This window comes from Microplitis mediator, chromosome 10 (assembly GCF_029852145.1).
Source record: "Microplitis mediator isolate UGA2020A chromosome 10, iyMicMedi2.1, whole genome shotgun sequence".
Taxonomy (NCBI): Eukaryota; Metazoa; Arthropoda; class Insecta; order Hymenoptera; family Braconidae; genus Microplitis; species Microplitis mediator.
In genome coordinates this window covers 5,430,396-5,452,527 of record NC_079978.1, presented here as the reverse complement: position 1 = coordinate 5,452,527, position 22,132 = coordinate 5,430,396, and the positions used below count along the sequence as shown (strand labels likewise).

The 22,132-nt window shown below is 32.1% G+C and overlaps 2 protein-coding genes across 3 annotated transcripts in view; both read left to right on the top strand.

Annotated features, from left to right (window-relative positions):
• The window catches only part of LOC130675554 (protein jagged-1b-like), a 38,738-nt gene that overhangs the window by 5,579 nt on the left and 11,027 nt on the right, over window positions 1–22,132 (top strand). Inside the window, exon 2 of the mRNA XM_057481311.1 lies at window positions 13,390–13,689. Within this exon, the coding sequence (XP_057337294.1) occupies window positions 13,390–13,689 (300 nt within the window). The remainder of the gene's footprint in view (window positions 1–13,389; window positions 13,690–22,132) is intronic.
• LOC130675555 (uncharacterized) lies at window positions 4,331–6,755 on the top strand. 2 transcript variants are annotated; one of them, XM_057481312.1, is made up of 3 exons: window positions 4,331–5,921; window positions 6,022–6,214; window positions 6,578–6,755. In XM_057481312.1, the coding sequence occupies exons 1-2, from the start codon at window positions 4,464–4,466 to the stop codon at window positions 6,085–6,087; spliced, it is 1,524 nt and encodes a 507-aa protein (XP_057337295.1). In that variant the 5' UTR covers window positions 4,331–4,463; the 3' UTR covers window positions 6,088–6,214; window positions 6,578–6,755. The 2 variants fall into 2 exon arrangements, with proteins under 2 accessions (XP_057337295.1, XP_057337296.1); XM_057481313.1 differs by having other exon boundaries at window positions 6,004–6,214.

Here is a 22,132-nt window from a genome sequence, read left to right as displayed (position 1 = left end):
ATTATGCTACGTTATGCTATGTTATGTGTCGCGCCTCGTGTGCTTCAGTGAATATAAAAAATAATAAAATTACAAATTGTATATTAGACACTTGAGTTCTTCTTGACAACGCGCATTGGGGCTTTTTTTATTCTTTCATTTCCTTTCATCACTTGTAAGTGATTTACATTATAATGCTGATGATTAAGACTTTAACGTATTTCGGGAGTTTTTAATTAAAAAAAAAAATTTTTATTTCATTTCAAGATGAGGATAAAAAATTTTTTCCAGCGAACTTTAGAAGAATCAGTTTTTTTTTGGTGAAAGGAGCGACTTTTAGGATCATTAAACGGTTAACTTATAAATAAATGCACCTTAAAAGCTGGCAAATTCCTTAATTTTTCAACTCCTTCTAAACCTCGTAACGCCCAGAGGATCAGATGGAGTTTTTAAAAGTTGTTTCGGCGTAAAGAACAAGAAAATTAAAAGAAATAAAGTTTAAAAAGTTAAAAGTTGTTTTCGCAAAGGTTGTGGTCCCGTTGGTGGGTCTAGCGTGCGGGGAATTAGACGGACAAGAATCCTCAGAAATACGGAAGACGAGATATAATGCTGTGGAAGGAACAGCAACAGCAGCAGCAGAAGCACCATCAGCATCATCAGCAGCAGCGCAGTCTCATGGGCGGGAACGTATAACGTTTAGACACCAGTCACGCGAACTCACTGTAAAAATTACTGGGCCCTTTTTGCTGCTCACGACTTGACTTTAGTTTCGTTGTTTAGCTTCACTATACTTCAATCTTTAATCTTTTAACTTTTAATTCCTTTTTTGTTCTTAATATATGTTCTTATATGGCTAATTATTTAGTGTCGGGTTCACTTTTTTCTATCTTCTCTGAGAATGGTCAACAGATAAATAGATACTTGTCATATATTTATATAATATTTATCTGAGAAAATAAACAGGTGCGACCTAAAAGTGAGACTGAATTTTTTTAACACCAGACTTAACGTAACACAATACAATAGACTCCTTCTTCTCATTCTTTACTCTCATCTTCTTTCATATATTTTAAAAGTTCCCAGAATAGATTTTAAGTTAATAAAAATTTTTTTAAATTTATTTACTAACTGGTAATTTCATATTTTAATTAAAAGTCCAAGGTTCAAAATTATGTACCCTTGTAAACTCATATTATCACCGTAAATCAAAATCCTTTTTTTGTGAGTGATAAATAATTTTTCACAGTAAGTATCAATGGAGGTGAGGGAAAAAGTTGAGAAAGTGGCTGTAAATTATTTTTTTGCACAGTCTGCGCCGTCCAAACTTAAATATTTTTAACGACTTCAGAGCAATTTGAGGAGAAAAAACATCCGGAGACATTCTTTCGTTAATAAAAAATACTTAAAGTACAATCTGTAGCCTAAGTAATTTAATTTCGTTACTAAACTCGTCTTTTATTATCTCAATGGGACTATTTTCCTCCAGATAATTTATCATTTTAAATGGAAAATTATTATGTACAAGTACTTAAGAGTTTATAGTATGGAATTAATATATTAGTATGATAGATATTAGTGGTTACGAGTAGCAATTTTAATAAAACTTTCACGATACAAAAATATGACAATGATTTTATTGTGGTAACCGCATTTGAAGCAGGTGCTGCGAAACGCGGTCGTGGCTGATTTGCTTGGTATTGCATTGTTGTAAATAAAGATTAAAAAAAAGTATGTCACTGAGTTTTGCCAGGTAACTTTTAACCTTCCGCCGAAACAAAACATTATTTGATCGAGGACATTAGTCATAATGTAGCTCTCTAATTTTTTTTTTAAACCTCGATCTACTTACGTATGTAAGGGTTATTTATTACTTGTCATGTTCAATTTACTTTGACAATCCGAGGAATTTACGTCAAATCCTTTCCAATGATATCTTAGACGTTTAATTTATTATTTAAGAAATACAAGAGCGGAAGCTAATTAAAATTTTTCTACGACTATTTTTTAGACCCGAGACGAAATTCTGTCGAAATATTTGAATAAATTTACTCATTAACACCTTTTTTAAAATTAATTTAACCAATTATACTGAACATGAACAATACTTTTAATTAAAATTTTTTCTTTACAAATATTTAACACTAAAAAAATTCTATTTAATTTTTTACTACAATATTAGCATAAATTTATTTTTATTAAAATAAATTATTTGCGTATAAAATAGTAATTAAAAACCAGAAATATAAAATAAAATTTAAGTTAAATAATTAACGTTTTATGTTCAACAACTAAAAATTTTGCATATTAAAAATAAAGGGTTAAACGTTTGCAGTCATAAAAGTACCGTAGCCATAATAAAAAAAAATAAATAAATAAACATCATCTCATATCATGTTTGTAATCATAAAGTCTCAATTGAAATAAAAAAAAAAAATGCAAGACTGGTTAATTAATTTTTTGGTTTAAAATATTTTGATGATACACAGAAAGTTGATTGCGGTAACAAAATTATTATATGAATACACATAAGTTAGTTATGAATAAAAGGATGATGAGAGTAAAAAAAGCTTGTCATCGCTACTGAGATTGATCTTAATATTTCCCCATACCCAACAGAGTACCAGTAGTTGCCTGACTCACATCAACATCACCCTCGGGTGATGATCATAAGATATATAGGGGCGTAATGTATACATACACACTTAACTACACAATCGCGATCAAACAAGCGTCTCATTATCCGCGTGCCGTGTGCTGTGTTCTGTGCTGGGATCCACTCGGTTTATAAGATCGTCCCTACTACTCTACCTCGTTACCCGCCTTTTAATTTATTTATACGACACTTTGCGCCTTGTTATATATATACATATATATTTATTACCGTAATATAGTGTACTGCCCATGGGCATAAGCAAAAGAATGGAAGAGTATCGTCATCACCATCAACATCACCGTCATCGTCATCCAACCGTCTGCATGTGCACCATTTACGCAATAACCTGACGTGCGATCTTCAATATAATCATATGCCTACATTATTATCATTATTATTATTATTATTATTATTATTATTATTGAACATATACTCTGATTATTATTATACGCGAATATAAAGCTATAGCGTAACTCGTTCGTAATGGCCCTGATAACGGCGCCAGGATAAGTTCATTAAACCGGGTGAAAAAGGGGCAGGCTCATTACCCAGCAAACTCAATTTCCCTTGCAAGTATGTATATTATATTGAAAAATTATATACCTTTCTTTTTTGCCACGAGACATGAGACAAGAATCCTCTTTGATTATTTTTATTTATCATTATTAATATTATTATTTTTTTTACCGCGTTACGGTATAATTTAAATTTAACTTTTTTTTATTTTAATATAAATTAGGTGTTAACTTTTAGTGAATACGTGATAATTTTAATAATGAATTTTTTGCTTATCTGCATATTTAAATTAACAAGTTAATTTTATATTAAGACATTTTTATAATAAAATGTATAATTTTTGTTTTTAATACCATGAGAAATTTTTTAATTTCACATTAAAACGCGATATTTTATTTATAATTATTATGTTTAATTTACGTACTGTATAATTTTGGATTTTTTTAAAATAAATAATCGAATTTTTTTTACTGTCAACCAAAAGTTTATGACGAGATTGATGAACCAGAAAAAATCGACCACAGAACTGTCATTTGTCGAGTACCGTAAAAGACAGAGTTTTTTTTATAAAAACCACAATCACACCCTTCTGAAACAAGGGGGCGTACCCGAGAATCACCTTCATATAACTATTTCATTAGGCAACAATTTTTCAGCCTCTTTTTTATCTTTAGAGGAACAAAAAAATGTTGAGATAAAAAAAACCGAAGCTGTCATTCATGTATGCAAAAATGAATGGCTGTGACACGTCCATCATTATTACCATCACGTAACAAATCACAGAAGTAAATCCTTATCTTGATTATTACTTCCCACGCATTCTCGTTAAGCCGGAATTTTTAATTATTTAAGGGGTTAGGGGTAGTCAGAATTTTCAAAAAATCGATTTTTTTTTTTTTGCATTTTCTTAAAGTATAATATTTTAAAAATATTGTGTGAAAATTTGAAGTGAATCCGACAAATTCTTTTCGAGTTATTTAACAATGACCAAAGGACGCTCGGGTGCTACGTGGCATTCGAGAGCAGGTAGCTAGAAACAGCTGCAAGCAACCGACCTTTCGGGTTTCATTGTCATGAATATCTCCCCATTTTAATGTATTTATAATTATATATATATATATATATATATATATATATATATATATATATATATATATATATATATATATATATATCCTTCTACATATATTCACAATTTGTAGGTAGTACAAGAACTGAAAAATAATTTTTGGTTGCCAGTATACCTGTAGTCGTTGCACTGATCAGTCGATAGTTTTGTGATAAATTATTTCTCAAGTGAATTAAATTATTAACCATGGGACGTGATTCTAGAAAGGTTTCAAGAGAACTTCGGAGTTCTGAAAAAATTAATAAGTCGCGTTCAGTCAAAAGAAAGAATGTTTTTAATCCGAAAACAGCCGAACGTGATGAAAGTATTCAGAGTACATCTTCTAAAAAATTAAAACAAAACACTGAAGATGATGTACCTGAAGACAGCAGTACTGAATTTCGAATAATAAATTTTATTCAGGTATTCACTGCAATTTCTGCTCTTATAAAATGTAAAAAATGTGATGGAAATGTAGTGTTTCAAACAGCAAGTACACGTGGGCTGGGATTCAAAATTGTAGTTGCATGTAATAACTGTGGAAATGAATATATTCCTTCCTGTTCTTTCGTTGGGCATTCTTATGAAATAAACAGACGTTTCATTTTTGTAATGAGAATACTAGGAATAGGATACGAAGGATTGTGCAAGTTTTGCGGCCTGATGGACATGCCGTCTTTTTTAGATAAATCTACGCATACAATTTTACTGAAACAGATTTTGAATTGTAGTAAAGCCGTCGCAGAAACCTTCATGACGAAAGCTGTGAATGAAGAAAAGCAAGCAATGCCAACAACTGAAAATGAAGATATAAATCATCTAACTGTATCGGGAGATGGAACCTGGCAAAAACGGGGATATACATCGTCATTTGGAGTTTCTTCTATAATTGGCTATTTTACTGGAAAGATTCTTGACATAAACATTAAAAGTGCATATTGTAAGCTATGTGAGTATTGGAAAAAAAAAACAAATACTGTTGAGTTCGAGGAATGGTATCAATCGCATGAAGATGTGTGTTCTGCTAATCATCAAGGGTCTTCTGGGAAAATGGAGGTGGATGCGATGGTCGAAATGTTTTCGTATTCTGAAACTAAATATGGAGTTAAGTATGCCAACTATATTGGTGATGGTGACTCCAAGACCTATTCAGGAATTATAAAATCAGATCCTTACGAAAATACAACTGTAAATAAAAAGGAATGTATAGGGCATGTCCAAAAGCGGATGGGGAGTCGATTACGTACGCTGAAGAGTAAACAAAAAGGTCTTGGTGGTCGAGGTAAGCTCACAGGAAAATTAATAGACAAACTAACTGTGTACTATGGTTTAGCAATACGCCGGCATTGTGATTCTATTGAAAATATGAAATCTGCTATAATGGCAACCTTTTATCACTACGGCTCGAGTGATGAAAAACCGAATCATGATATGTGTCCAAAAGGCGAAGAATCTTGGTGCTCTTACCAGCGCGCTGAAGCAAGAGGAGAGCTTGATACCTTTTCTCACGATTATTCTCCTTTACCTTCTGATGTTTTAAAAGCTATCAAGCCTATATACGAAGATCTTAGTAATGAAAATTTACTTTCAAGATGTGTAGGTGGATTCAATCAGAATAATAATGAAAGCTTTAACCAACTAGTATGGAAAATATGCCCAAAAACGGTAAATACTAGTTTTACCATCGTACAAATAGCTGCATACGTTGCTATGTGTATATTTAATGAGGGTATAAATTCATTATTAGTCTTGATGAATACACTAGGACTTAATTGTGGGCCTAATTCTCATCGGTATGCAGAAAGAATGGATGCTGCACGTATCAAAGTAGCAGATAAGCGCGCTAATGATAACACCCGAGAAGGTCGATTGCAACGTAGGCACCAGCAAATCGATATTTTGGAAGCTGCTATGTCGGCTGAAGAGCTATTATATGGTCCAGGAATAGATGACTCAGTGTAAGTTATTAAATAATTCTTATAATTCGACATAAATCCATAGCAAAACTTTAAATGCGTTTTTCTCAAAACTATGTTTTCTGAACTGGTGATCACTGTAACTTAAAAACTGCTCGGTAGATTTCAATAAAATTTATTGTACTTTTGAAATACATTAAAAACTCGTGCCTGATCGAAGGATTTTTTTTTTTTTTCAAAATTTCGATTTTTTTTTAACAATAAACTGTCGGTTTTTTTCTCGAAAATTTGAAAAAAATTTCCTGAGGCCGCCATTTTGTTAATTTCGAAAAAAAAAAAAAAGCTTCGATCAGGCACAAGATTATCTATTAATAAAACTAATTTTTCTTGTCCGATTGATTTTAGATGAATCTCCAAGGACTTATGATGATCACCGCAAAGGACTTCGGGAGGAACGGGCTCTACAAAAACAGCGATAACTTTTTGAATTATTAATTTTTTTTTTTGAAATTTTCGTGAAGTCAAATCGAAACGTGTTCTAATAAAGCTATGTTTTTATTTTTGTCAAATAAAGTAATTAACTACAAAAAAAAAATTATTGAAAATCATCATTTTTTCATACCCCTGAGTACCCCTAACCCCTTAAGTAATTTAGCAATCGCTCGAAGGCGGTGAGTTCACATCCAATCGATGCCCATATAGTAAATATTAAGTATAGGTTTTGCCAACAGTCAAGACAGAGTATATATAGTAAAGAAGCCAGTGTATATATGGAATCGACGAGATGAAAGACTGAGAAAAATATATATACAGATATATACGTGTGTGTAGACATATATGAGATTGGACTAACCCGTTTAGGAGGTTATTGAGTATAGCAGTCTCGTCTACACGTGCGACTAGCACAAGCCTAGGATTAGATTATATATTAGTGGTTACACTCACACAATTTAGACAAAGAATATATATATATATATATATATATATGGACATATATGTGCCACATGGTATAAAATTAAATGGCGTTCGGCAGGTCTATTTCACTCCGGCAGGTAGCGGCCACCGGTAATTACTACCTGCGACGACTTTGGAGCAGAGAAGATAAAACTTACGAGCGTCGTTTATTTTTTTCTCCCAGCCGTTCATCCCTTTTTTATTATTTAGTTTTTATACTTTGTTTTATTTATATTTATTTATTTTTTTTTTAAACAACGCAGACTATTTTGCCGGGCTATTTTCGATTTCAACTCACTGACGTCTTAAAAATTTATGAGACAATCGGCAATAAACGAAAAAACTAATTAAAAATATAATAATTATTTCATTTTGTTGTACCGTTATTAAAACATTATTTTTGTAACACGACTAAATATAAATATGTATATATATATATATATATTATTTTTTTATTTTATTAATTTCACCCGGAAGAAATTTGAATAAAATTCTAATTAATATAAAAAGAATTAAAAATCATTTTTTGTACATAGAATTTAAAAGAAAAAAAAAATCACGCATAATTTAATATTCAAAAATACACGGACGTGGCTACTTGTGTCGGTGTATGTATGTGTCAATTTAATTAAATTAAACATTTTACCATTGGACGTATACAAAAAAATTCGATTAATAAGCTTACAACACGGGACTCGTTCAGCAATAAGACACACTCGATATCCATATATACACATATATATACATATATTACATACATGACAGTGGTCAGCTCTCGTCAGATTAAGATAATAAGAGCCAAGAGAATTGGAACGACGTTCCGATCTCTTTCGACCTCCACAACCCGCCTCGCTCTCCCAAGTCTCGTTCTTATATTTATTATTATCATTATTATTTTCATTCTTTATTTTTTTATTTTATCTTTATTATATTTCGTTCTCTTCCTTTCGCTCTGTCCAGTCGTCTATAACGATTATAATAATTTGATTGAAGCTCTACTCTTGCAGCTGCCTCATTGCTCACGCGAATTTCGCGTGGGTTTCGTGTGAATCGCGTGTAGTTTGTACATTGTTAAAAAATATAAAATAACTTACTGCATGAATTACCTTACATCACAATAATTTTTAATATTTTAATTTCGACGCCAATAACTCTATATATGTTCATCCTACTCCCATCCCAATCCATATATTTCTAATCCGTTCTTAGACCGAGAATATTTTCATCCCGCAACTCACTAGTGTGAAAGCATACAAGACAATCACATCATATGTGATGTATATCTTTTCATACATACATCATCATAGACACACGTACATTCATTTCTTTTATTAGCTTTTAAATTCCGCGAATTAAACTTTCACGCGTTTTAAAATGCCTTGTTGGTGGAATAAAAGGGAATTGTGTGCGGTGGAGAGAGCAAAAAGTTTTAGTAGAAAAGAAAAAAAAAATTTATACATATGATGGAGATGAGACGAGTAGGCAGGAGTACAAGTAGGAGTAGGAATAGAAGTAGCTAAAATAAAAAAAAGAGAACCAGGTGAGGAGGAGGAGGTGGAGGAGGAGGAGGACACGGTAGACTCGTTCAAGATTATGCTGGACGGGTCTTTTTTGTTCCAACAAATTATTCATATTAACTCCACGGTAACTTCCACATATATAAGCGAATGAAACTAGCGAGTAGGTATGGCTCGCTGCACCTTGACTATGCGGAAAGGAAAGCCTACAACTCTACGCTCGCGACTCTCCTACAACAAAACTCCCTTACTTATTCGCGTCTTCTTCTTTTACTTAACAGCAGTGCACATCCACAAATACAAGATATATAAATAATATAGATATATATAAATACACGTGTATTTGTACTCAACTTGTTGTTATTGGTGTGTATATGCATGAGTCTTTCTAAAGTCATGTTCTGAGGGTATAGTAGTAGAACTCGGCATATCACACGGCAAAAACAACAGCGCCCTAGAGTACATTATGATTGTAAGAAATAATGTTAAGGATGTTTATATGCGACCCATGGATAAATCGCGCACATAAACGTCGTTGGTGACTCCGGAAATCAATTGACGAACTGCCCGGAACGAATTGCTTATGCATCCTCATCGCGTGAGAAACTCTCTTCATCATGATTTATATTCCATGACAGTAGTTTATGGATTTATATTTTTATATATAGATATAATATTTATCATACATTTAACGAGGCTAATAAATTTGTCATTATTTTTTTTTTTCGACAACTTGTTTCGTTTTTTTTATGCTACTGTTGCATGACATGTAAATAACTATAAATAATTATAATGATACTAGAGATATTTTTATATCTTTTTTGTTGCAAATATTTTTAATAGGGTAATTAAAAATAAATAATGAATCTTCATTATTGTAAAAAGTAATTATCTATAAAAAAAAATGTTGCTACTAATTAATTAAATTTTTTTTTATTAATTTATAGTCGATTTCACTTTTGTTATTTTGAATTTAAAAATAAACTAGACATTTTATTTTTATTTGCCGGCGTAATAAAAATTCAATAGCCTATTTTCCTGAATCATGTAAAAAAAATCACCTCAGTAATATAAATTTAACGATTGTATTGCCTGATGTTGCGTTAAAATTTGAAATTTGGTTGTCGTAAAAAATTCATCGCGTGTTGTCAGCGATTTGAGCTTTACACATTCATGAATTTGGAATAGAATAGAATTTTTACGGTACAAAACAATTCATGACTCGTTATTCTTTACCTCTCCGTGTCCTTCGTCTTTCGCAGTACACAGAAAACATCATACCCAACAACGACTGAGAATAATTCTCTTCCGTAATTCGACGTTGGCACGTGAGGAGACTGAAAATTTTACTAAGACAAACCAAATCTCCCATTATGTTTTCTTTTTAATGTTTTGTTATTTCTTCCTTTCTTTTATTCGCTTTTTTTTCATTTCATTATCCGTTTTTTTTTTTGTTTGATTAATTTTTTCTTCACTTGCTTGTACAAAGCTGAGAACTTTGACAATAAATACTGTTGGTCATCTTTGACAACGCGCACGTTCCATTACTCAGCGATGGACATTTCAGTCTTTCTATTTACTGAGAGATCTCAGATCTATATGTGGACATACGTATAAATATATATAAACATAAAGCTGTTAAACTGAGTATGGTACACAACTTAACTCAACTCATTACTTTCCAAAATAAGAGTTAATGGAGATCTATCTTTTAAAAGCAACATCACACGTGCCGTCATAATAAACAATTATTTCCACCGTAGGTGTATATTATTTAATTACTGACAATAAAGTAATAAAAGGAGAAAAAATTCTTAAATTAACAACAAATACTTTGTTGGTGTTATGCTGTATCGGTATAAAATCTCACTATTGCCTCACCGTTGTATGAGAATTTGTAGCTTGTTTCATAAATAAACCGACAAGAAATTTATATCGGACATGGAACCTGCCAGGAAGATCCGTTAAATTCAATTAGAAGCTTTTCTCTTATCTACATTAGCGCGTACATTTTCTAATTATACGACTTCTTATAGATAAGACTTTTAAGCGGGATAATTACGACTCGAGATATTTATATTTATATTTTTTTTTTCTTTGAATAAACTACAATCGAATAGTCATCATTTTCTTTTAATGAGATAACAAAGTCGGCTATTAAAAATTAAATGATATTAATTTATATTAATTAATCTGTATCTCTATAATTTTAATTGTTTATTTTAATGAACCCAGTGATGTAAATACTTCAATGCACAGAGTAATTAAAATTTAGATCTATCTCTTTGATGTTTTTTTGTAAATGATCCTGAAGTTAGCAGACAATTGACAATTTGTGAATTTTTTTTCAACCATTCAAAAAAAAAAAAAAAAAACTAAAAATATGCACATGTAGAAAATTTAATAAACTGTTAGTGTAATCTTTAAAAATATTTTTTATTTTGTAATTTATCGTTTTTAAAAAAATCAAAAATTTTTAGACGTCGGCTAACAGTATCATTTTTTGTAACGCATTTACATTTTACTCAACTGAAAAAAAATTTATTATTAAAATGTCAACTGACTCGAGGCATAAAATTGTTAACAATAACTATTATTTGAATAAACAGTTGTTAGTTTAACTAACCTTTCCATCTTACCCCTGCAGCTAATTTAATTTTTAATGATCGAACACAAAAAAAAAATTTCTACGATTATTAAAAAAAAAAGTAATTATTTACTCATTTGTTTGCTTTAAAAAATACATAATTTCATAATTATTTAAACATTTTATTTTCATGTAATAAATAATTCATGGAATTCATTTTTATCTAAAAGAAATCTTACATAAAAATAAACATTTCAGCTTATTATATCACTACAATAATTTAATCATCGTTGCTAATCGAAATTATTTATTCATTCATTCATTAGAAAAAAAATTACTTTTATTATTTATTTATTCACCTTTGGTATTTAAAAAAAAATATAAATATAAATATTATAATTGATTTGATAATTGAATAAATATAAAGATTACATGAAAAACACCGTGTAATTTTATTTATTTATATTTTTTATATAAGTGTTTTAATATATATACATATACATATATATATAGTGATGATAATAAGCGTGGAAACTATCCAGTACATGATCGATCCTGTCGATATACCCACGGTCGCTTCAATTACTTGAGTATAAGCTCAACTCTCGGCCTCGGGGAAATGTCACTGGTTCGTTAAATGAGGGTATATCACCCATCACCTTATATAACTTATATAGTAAACTCACTCACTATATTTATATACATGTATAAGTATATAAAGAATAAAAGAGAATAAGAATAATATAAAGTGAGACAAGAATAAGTAGAGGAAGTAAATTTATATCCATGTGTACTATCCCTCTTTATATATATATCTATATATATATATATATATATATATATCGGCATATCGTGGTGAAAAGCAAAGGCCAGCAGACGATCCTCTAGCTGCGCTTTCTACCTTCGATCTTACACTCTCCTACGGCAATTATGTAGGCTATGTGAGTTGCTCGTGCATATTATATTATGTACTCGGTAATGCTCAGTACTCTATAAGAGTTTTAAGTACTGCTGGAGGTTTATATAGAAAACCGCGACTCAATATACATACGCTGGTAGGTATTCCGAAAGAGTTTTATCGTTTTAAAACTCAGTTGATGCGGGGATACCTCTCTCTATCTACACTAAACCTCTAGTCTCTGGTCTTTTACTCTGTTCAATGAATACACTTTAAATATATGTTTATTTATATGTATCTGTGTGTATGTGTATACGTATAACCCACATGAACTCGCGTAAACCGAATAACGGGAAACGCATACACGTTTAGTCCTAATCGGGACGACTAGAGAATTCACCACTAAAATAAAACCGAATAATGGAGTTTACATTAAGCTATTTCGAAATCCTGTTGTGTGCTCGAGTTCGTATTTCAGAGTTAATTTATTTTTTATTTAATTAAATGTTAATAAATGCAGCCGACATTTTTTACCTATCTGAAACTAATCACTTGCAGAAAAGAAATTTTTTGTAAATTAAAATACTAATAAATCTTAATTGGTTAATTACAAATTGATTTAGAAATTTCTATCATCAAAATTACGATAAGATATTTTTAATTAAAAAGTAATTGTTAATAAATGTTTTAAATAACAGAGTTAATTTTTTTCAGCAATGTGCGCTTTGTTTGAGTAAAAAATAACTCGACTTGGTGGTCAAGCTCTGAAAATAATTAAAAAAAAGCCGATAAAAAATTTATGACCTACTAAAGATTTTTTGAGGATTATTTATTTAATTTAATTTGATCTCTCTTTTAATATATCGTCACGTGACTCTTTGTCATCGTCATTAGACGTGTATAAACCACAGGCCATTATAAGACTCGCTAATCAAGTGCCTTTTTTTCTATTCCATAATTGCTTAACCGGTCAAACGTCGTTTTGCCTGGCAATTAGAAAACGTGGGATCGTTCTTGTGAGTTTTAAATTAATGTATGGAAGGATAAAAAATATTAAATAGCAAAAAAATAAGAATATCATCACGTGCCGGATTTAATGATAATTCGAAAGCTCTACAAGTCATTGGTTTTTTTTTTTTCTTTTTTTTCTAATTATTATCAAGTTTTTTTATATAATCATACATAAACATATATTTAGTAATTGTATGTTTATGATGGATGTAGACATAAAAGCTATAATTATTGTGTTTATGTTTGACAGGCGACAACCGGTAGCGGATATTTCGAGGTGCAGATACTGTCGTTAACAAACAACAGGGGCACGCTGGTTGACGGTCGTTGCTGCGGCGGGGGACGTGACTCCGGCGGACGGGGTGGCTTTCCACCCTGTTCACAAACTTGTACAACAGCATTTTGGCTGTGTCTCAAAGAGTATCAGTCAAATGTAACAGCCATTGGCTCATGTAGCTTTGGCAACGTATCTAGTCAGGTGCTTGGACAAAATACATTTACTCTTATTGAACCTGTCACACTTCAACTACATTTCACATTCAGATGGACGGTAAGTTTATTATTATTATTATTTTCTAGTGTAATTTCAAAAATAACTAAAACTATTCAAATTGGATGTACAAGATGTTAAATTTAAATTTTCAAAACAGAAAATTTTTTCCATTTCTGTGAATGCTAAAAATATTCTCATAAATCTTGACTAAAAAAAAATGTAACTGACTAAAGTAGAAAAAAAATGAGTATCCAAACCTCTAACTATTTTTAAAAATACCCGAGTATACTGAAAGTCTATGGAAATAAAAAAACCCCAAGTGTAAAATTTAAAATAAATAAAAAAAGGCGGTTTTATTCGTATTGAAATGGTATACTGAAATAGCTGATGATTCAAATGGCTAGAATATTCCAGGGTAGTTGGACGTGAAAATGCCCGGCGCGTCTGTGCATCGGCAATAGCATCAGTAGCCAGAAGCTTTTGAAGCAGAGAAAATAGGACTCATAATTTCCGCTTCGGCGATCGCACGCTCGTTAGTCGGGTTACGTATTCTTGCTCTTCAGCAATTCAGTCTCGTTCCAAAGACTGAACATCATTCATTCCAAAATACCTCGGTCAAGATTGCTGTTCCTCCTCCGCCGCCTCCTCCTCTTCCATTGCCTTCTTCTTCTTCACAAGACACATGTCCTAAGCACGCATATCCGACAACACATCCTGTCACCCGTGTTATGTGCCATGTTGTGCAATCGTCTGTTCAAGGGATCTCATTTTACTTTGAATTTACTCTTTTATATATAGAATATTATTATATCTTAAGCTACATAAATACATAAGCCCTAGCATAAATACATACCCCAAGGGTCTATATAAACCCATGGCTGTTGCTCGAACAAAGACGCAAGTTAATTGTGCGATGTTAAACTCTTAACTCTCTCCCAGTACCTGATGTGTACCGTAAGATAAACGAGTACATTAAAACGTTCAAGTACTTATTGAAGATGTTCTCTAGTGGCTTCTCCTACTCCTCCTTTCAAATGTTTATATATATACACACATATATATGTACATACATAAACATATTTCATAACTTTTAAACTCGTTCGTGGACATACAAGAGGTTCCATCCTGCCTCAATCATCTTCATTAACATCAAGTGGCAGCAAGCATAAAATTATATTTTTTTTACTCCGTCAAATTTTTTTCCATCACTCTCTCATCCACTGTCCTGTCTCTAAATATAATTTAATTCTTCCTCTCGAAATAAACAAAATATCCCAGCTATTTTCCAGCAATTAAACTCTTCAACCAAAACTTTATTTTAATTCCCTACTAAATCCCCGTTTCCGTTAAGTTACTATCACGGTTACAGAACTAATACAACAGAAACAGAATTTCTAGTCTCTTGATCCCCAAATAAAAACCCACGAGCCATAAACATTAACGCAAGCCCTTAAATCGTTTCTTCACTTACCAGTTAAGTAAGATAGGAGTCAAAACTCTCACGAGGCTTTTTGAAGTTAAAAAGACCGCCTTGATGGCCTCGCCTCCGTTTAGCGTTCCTCGAGGCTAATTCAATTATGAATGTCTCGAGCTGTTCATAGTTGTTAAACATCACTAAATTCGAGTATGAAAAGTAAACACACTCGATGTTACTTGTATGTTCCGGCTCTTATTCCTCATTTAGATTTTTTTCTTTACACACTCATCTGAAATTCTTTTTCATCATAATTTTATATACCATTCCTATCCCTTCTTAACCTCCGCTGGTCGCGCTCTCCACAGCTTGTTGTCTCTAGTTTGATAATAAGCATCCGGAAGTTTAGCTATCTGGTCATAACACACGAGAGATATATATACAAATGTACCTTATTCACACATTAATATACTAAATTCACACACGGTATATTTCTATCATCATCATCATATATATACTGAATTTCCTTTCGCCACACGCCGGCTTTCCCGGATATAATCAACGTATAATCATCCGTCATTTCTCTCTTTCTCTCACTATATTTCCTGTACCATACACACTATAATATTCAATTTATTTCTCTGATGACTTTAATTCAAATTCAAAAAGAAAAATAAACAATCCGCGGGTAAAAGTCTTGACGCATATCCGCGAAAAAATTCAGATCACTGTATTTTAAAAGAATGGGTAAATAATTTGAATTCTTTATTGAGTAAGGTCAGTAGAACGTTAAAAATAAAAAAAAATTAGCCCAAAGGTTTAAACCTGGTCCCGCGCCTTCGGCAACTCATTAAACCATCTCACTGATGTCTTTCATAAACGGTGTTCGGCTCCCACGAGAAAGATCGCGCGTTAAACGCCAGCCAGATGCTAGCAGTCAGAGAGTAGCTAAGAGCATGTAACACCACAGATAAAATGAGAATAAGAGAATAAAAGTGAATATAATATAGAGAAATAGCAACTTAAACATCATCAGCGAAAAAGCGTGCCGAATCACATGGGGAACACGGCGGTTGTATAAAAGGTGCCGTTCTCCATTACATCGTGAATATTATCTCTGTGCATATACATTTATATATATATATGTATATACTTAACTGAGTTTAAAACCTCAGTCGTAGTACTGAGAGTTAGAGTTACATTTCACCATTACATGATATGATGGTATAGGAAAACATATACAAATGTAATAGAAAAGTGGATGTCTAATAGTGTACAAGTAAAGAGAGTCGTGCGATGCTTCTATGCTTATAAAATAACCCAATGCAATATTGTATCTCCCGAGTGAAGAAGAGAAGTTAAGTTAGTCGAGACCCGAGACCCGAGAACCGATGAAACTCTTTCATTCGTCTTTACTTATACTTGTTGCTCGGTACATTGGGTGAACTAAACGCCGTGAGGGAATAGAATGCACGATAGGTGAGAGGATACGAGACTTTGCACAATCCATATCCTTACATTACAGTCTCTCATAAATATATATGTGCATGTATATTTATTCTTTATGTACAATATACGCCTACACTAACATTATCAAATGTTTTATTTCATCCGAGCTAAAATCCATTGTTCTTTAATATATAAATGCCCTGTTAATTTTTATTTTCCCTATACTATTTTATTTATATTATGATCTATCAATCTATTATCGATCTTTTTATTACGTGTGCAACTAGTGTATAATAGATAGTTTCACCTAAGTGATGACGCCCAAATGTCTGCATACCGTAAATTATTTTCAGACTAAACATTCCTTTATTAATCTTTCATCACTTTCATATGCACATCACTCTTCCGCGGTGCACATGCATGTATTTATAGTTTGTACTGCTGTACTGTACAAATAAATATGAAGAAAGATATAATAATATGTGTAGTGTGTGATATTAGATTTAAGTGAATCGCACTGATTACATTGAGTTTATTATTTCAATTGCGTCATGTATAAATGATGTAGAATGTTTGAAATTGATGGATTTAACGCGGCAATGGGGTGCTGTTGGTATACCGATGATGTGGATGTTGATGGAAAAATTTTCTATGAGTATTGAGGTGAAGGGAAAATAGTTGTTTGAATCATCGGTAATTAGATGGCTTACTAAGATACGCGTATAGATAATGCTAATAAAACAAGTTACGTGAAGCCGTAACGACGTTAATTGAAATTTTTACAATTTTATATCAATAAAAAAATATATATATTTATATTTATGTTTGAATGTTTGTACACTTGTTTAGTTTGAATATAAGACTGCTAATTATGACAAGTTAAAAATAATTATTTGAAATCAATTAAGAATTTAAAATATTGAGAATGAAATTAATAAATAATTAAAAAGGTTACACAATTATTGCAGTAAATGTATCAAGTGAATAAGTAAAAATAGCACAAAGTACATTGACTAGATAAATCTAAAACAGTAAGATATGTAGTAAAAGTTGAGTCTGTGGTGTGCGGGTTGCATGCGTGCATGTGGGCGCCTCTATCAATGATATGACGTCACAGTCGAGGACCCACGTGGCCGTGGCACATGTGTGGCGCACTGCCAGATACAAATAAACCGTCTATATAATACATACATCTATAAACATACACAAAGTACTCAAAACACCGGCACCCTCCGGACATATCAGTCCCACTTGTGTATATCGAGTCTCTTCATTAAACCGCAATAAACAAAATCTACTCATCAATACGGTAGTTTTAAAACCAAAGTCTCCAGCGTTATAAAACAGAGCTAAGCCCCAAACGGAGAAAAAGAACGAATTAAATAAAGAAAGAATTTTAAGTATCAAAAAACCGGATTTCACTTTTTTTTATCTCTGCAATTTTTTATTCTTTTTTACATTTGTTAATTTTATTTTTTAACCATACGAGCTCTTGAGAACCCGCAGGGGAGCAAGTGACTCAGGCTCCAACAGGTGTATATACCTGCATCTCTGCTTAAAATCGTGCCACAAGAGATTTGTGTGTACCAAGTGAGAAAAAAGTTATAAAAGCAAGACAAACTTATACATACATTTTTTTAAAATATATACTCACGATATACTGATTTAAAACATACATTAAAATAAAAAACAAAATGAAAAATTTTTAAATAAAAATATAAGATTGCAAGAGTAAGAAGTGAAGACGAAAAAAATAACGTTTATAAAAAAAAAAAAAGTACCTGAACCAGTGCAATAAGAATAATGAAAAAAAAAAAAAACCGCCTACAAACACACGTATGAGTATTAGTATACACGTGACGAGATTGTATAGACATTATATGTAAAGACTACGAGTTGTGTATTCTTTCGTCCACTTGACGTATGCATACGCTTAAATATTGTGTGGGTGAGTGTGCATGGATTTGTATGTATTTATGTATACATATATATATATATATATATATATATATATATATATATATATATATATATATATATATATATATATATATATAAGACGAGATGTGCATCACAGGTGTATAATGGCGTATGTAAATGAGGAGATATGTCGCCACGGTTTAGGCAACGGCTTCTCTGTTTTTTCTCTCATCTCTTCTCGTCTTATCTTCCTTTCTCTTGTTTGTATGTATGGTTGTATGAATGTATGGATGTATGTACAACCATATACTCTATACATTAATCTCTATCCTCTTTCATTTTATCCCTTTTTACTCTTTTACATCTTTTTAACAGAGAAACTCTCTTTCTCCGTTGCTTCCTCCGCAGTCTCATTCTACCTCACTCAGGTTTAAACGTGTGTGAACTTGCTCCGCGAGCCGCATACCAAACCTCTTTTCGGCTTTTCGCCTTACCCCTCGTCAGTATATACGTCCAAGACCAACCAACGGAGAATCGCAGTGGCTCTCCGTTCTTTATAACTTTAACTTATACTTGAGAACCGGACTAATTTGCTTTCAAATTTATATTTTATTGTTTTTATCAAATTTTATAATCTATGTAAATTGAAAATTTTTATTTTTACGAGTAAAAAAATTTACCAATTCAATTATTGAAATAATTAAAAATTTCTAAAGGCTAATTAGGGGTAGATGTCACTACTGCCGCGTCTCTCACATGCTCGTCATGTCAGATTTGATATTTGTCTAACATTCCCTAAAATAAATTATCAGAGCTATTTATCTATGGGAAGTATCTAAATCTTTACATGGGTCAAAATTGTTGAGAAACAAAATTTTTATACATTTATTTTCACGGATTCGGGTGTGTTGAAAGATAAATAAATTCCGATGTCACGGAAGTAGAAGTGAATTTTCTGCCATGCCCTGAGGGCTACACATGATGTTTTTTAAACTCTCAGGTTAATTTTTCAAGACTCACGATTGTATATTATATATTCGTTAATTTTATATTACTTGTCTTAAACATTCGGTTTAATTATTAAACACACGCAATCACGTAAAACTTTTTTTGCAACATGATGAAGAAAAAAAAAATAATGAACTGATTATTAAATCAATGAGAAGCTTGATAAATATCCTGATGAAAAATATTAATTCAATATTTCGAAAATGTTTGACAAAAAATTAAGTTAATTAAAATTTAATATTTAAAAAAACGGTAAAAAAAAGTTTTTTAATTTTAGCTCATCCAACTTCTCAATTATATTCTTCATTTCTTCTCTTCCACTCTGAATCCCCCGTGTGCATCATCGCGATCGAAGAATTCTCGAGAGACCTCCGAGTAGAGGAGATATGCTCGTCCTTGGACCCTTTGCAGCCAAAGCATCGACCTTCTGCCTTTTATTATTATTATCATGATTCTTATTATTATCATTATTATTATTATTATTATCATTATTCATTGGGGATCAGATTCCCCTATGTGCTATAAAATGGGCTATATATTTTTAGAAATAATATATCATAGATATCATAAAAAAACACCTAAAACAAAAAAAAGAAGAAAAAACCATAATTCTAACACACATACAAACGGCGTGAGAAATTTCAAGAGCTTCCTTAAATTTAAATTAGCTATTCTACTCTATTCTATGTTCATTGAAGTCGTTTGAATCTCCGATGATGCCGCGGCTACGATTTAGGACGCCATCAAGAAAAAAAAGAGAGCTCGAGGGAGTCATCGTGCCTTCACGTCTTTCTATACCTATTGGCATCTACACACACATACAAAAATATAAATACAATATATATACATTCATCGAGTAGAGGACTTTGTACGCGTCCTCACGTACAACTTGTTCGATCTTTTCCGCGAAACGCGAGGCTCGGTGACTGACATAGAGAACAGAGACAACAACTACGGTGTTCTAGTCATCCGCGTGCAAGTATATATATATTTATATATGTACATATAAATAAATAAAAGTATAATTCAAGCTTCTCACGCACACATGTCATCTTGGTCTCTCCGGATTACAGGTAGACCGTAGACTATGTGGATATAACGTCGTCGATGAGGTATTAGCTACGTGCCTTGACGCCTGACTCGACGACGCGACAATTTTTTACTACTCCCTCCGGCGACGTCGACAATCTCGTTAGAACCACCTGACAAAAGTAGCACTCCTTCATTTAATAAACTCTTCAGCAATTCATTTAAACTAAATACAATGACCTAAACACTTATTTTTTTATCACTATATATTTTTACCGTCACTCTAAAATATTATTCACCTTAATTAGATCACACATACCAAGCAAAAAATAAATTATTTATTTCATTAAATAAATAAACAGTAAACTAGTAAGAAGACTAGAATCTTCTAGCTATTGAAGTAATAAGAATTGTTGATTATTTGGAACAATTAAAAAAAAATACACCGGGTACAGGAAGTTTATTGTTCTTAGTCGAGAGTCCAGTCTCTTTTTCGTTGTTCTATTCTATTCCTCTTAGATTACATTAATATATACACACATCTACTCTATCCATAATAGAACTCTGTGCAAAACACAAAAAACACAAGCAGCAAATAGAAAAATATACATATATATATTATATATAAAGGCTTTCGCCGGAACTTGCGCGTAAAATCGATCTAAACGCCTGATTATTACGGTTCCTGTATTGTACCTACGCAATACAACCGGATGAGCCTCGGGCGATCCAACAAACCCAAATCATTAGTATTCTTAGTAGATGTTCTACTAACGGAAGCGGAATTTCTTCCGCGACCTCCCGGATCGTCAAAATAAATAATACAGATCTTCCTAGTCTATTAATTAAAAATATGCAGTAAAGAAAAAAAAATGTATATTTTATTAATAAGAATGTGTTTAGTAAAAATTTTTCTAGACGATAAAAAATGAAGTCTCGATTATGCCTCACGAGCGTGTCGTACACCGATCGCGACCGCCCACTGAGCTCTTCCTCTCGCAACAGAGTTGAAAGTCTAATATAAGGATATACGCTGAAAAGTACAGCTACAATGTATAGCTTAAAATAAAACTAACATCGAATAAGAGACAAGAGAGAAAAGGGCTAGAGATATTGCATTAGCGAAACCGGGCGCGCTTCAAAGCCATTCTTCAAAACACTACTCACTACATAACGTATTACATTTGCTCTTCTTCTTATCCTTCCCCTTCTCATTTGTTTTTTAAATGTTATTATTCTTCTTTCTCTTCTTTCTCTCCGTCAAGTCAAGTTCTAAAGCATCGCAACTAAATAAGTAATATAAATTAGAATAATCTTCACATGTGCACATACGAGGTGCGAAGAAAAATAAATAAAATGAAGCTCAAACAGTAGCTGCGGCATTAGCAGGACTAAACGAGTATGACGAAGCAGGAAAAAAAAAGCAAAATAAATGCGAGCGTAAAAGTCGCGGGCGTGGGAAAGCCGAGCTTCGAGCGAGCCACCAATTAACACCAATTAGTTCTCATCTACTACTTCTAGGTGCTCATCGACTACATTATTATATACATATACATATATATATGTACAGACTTTATAGTGATTCGTCTGTCTGGACATGCATTACCACTACTACTAACTGCTGGCATTGCGGCCGCTATAGCCGACATCCAGCATTGAACAAAGTCTTTGTGTGTAATG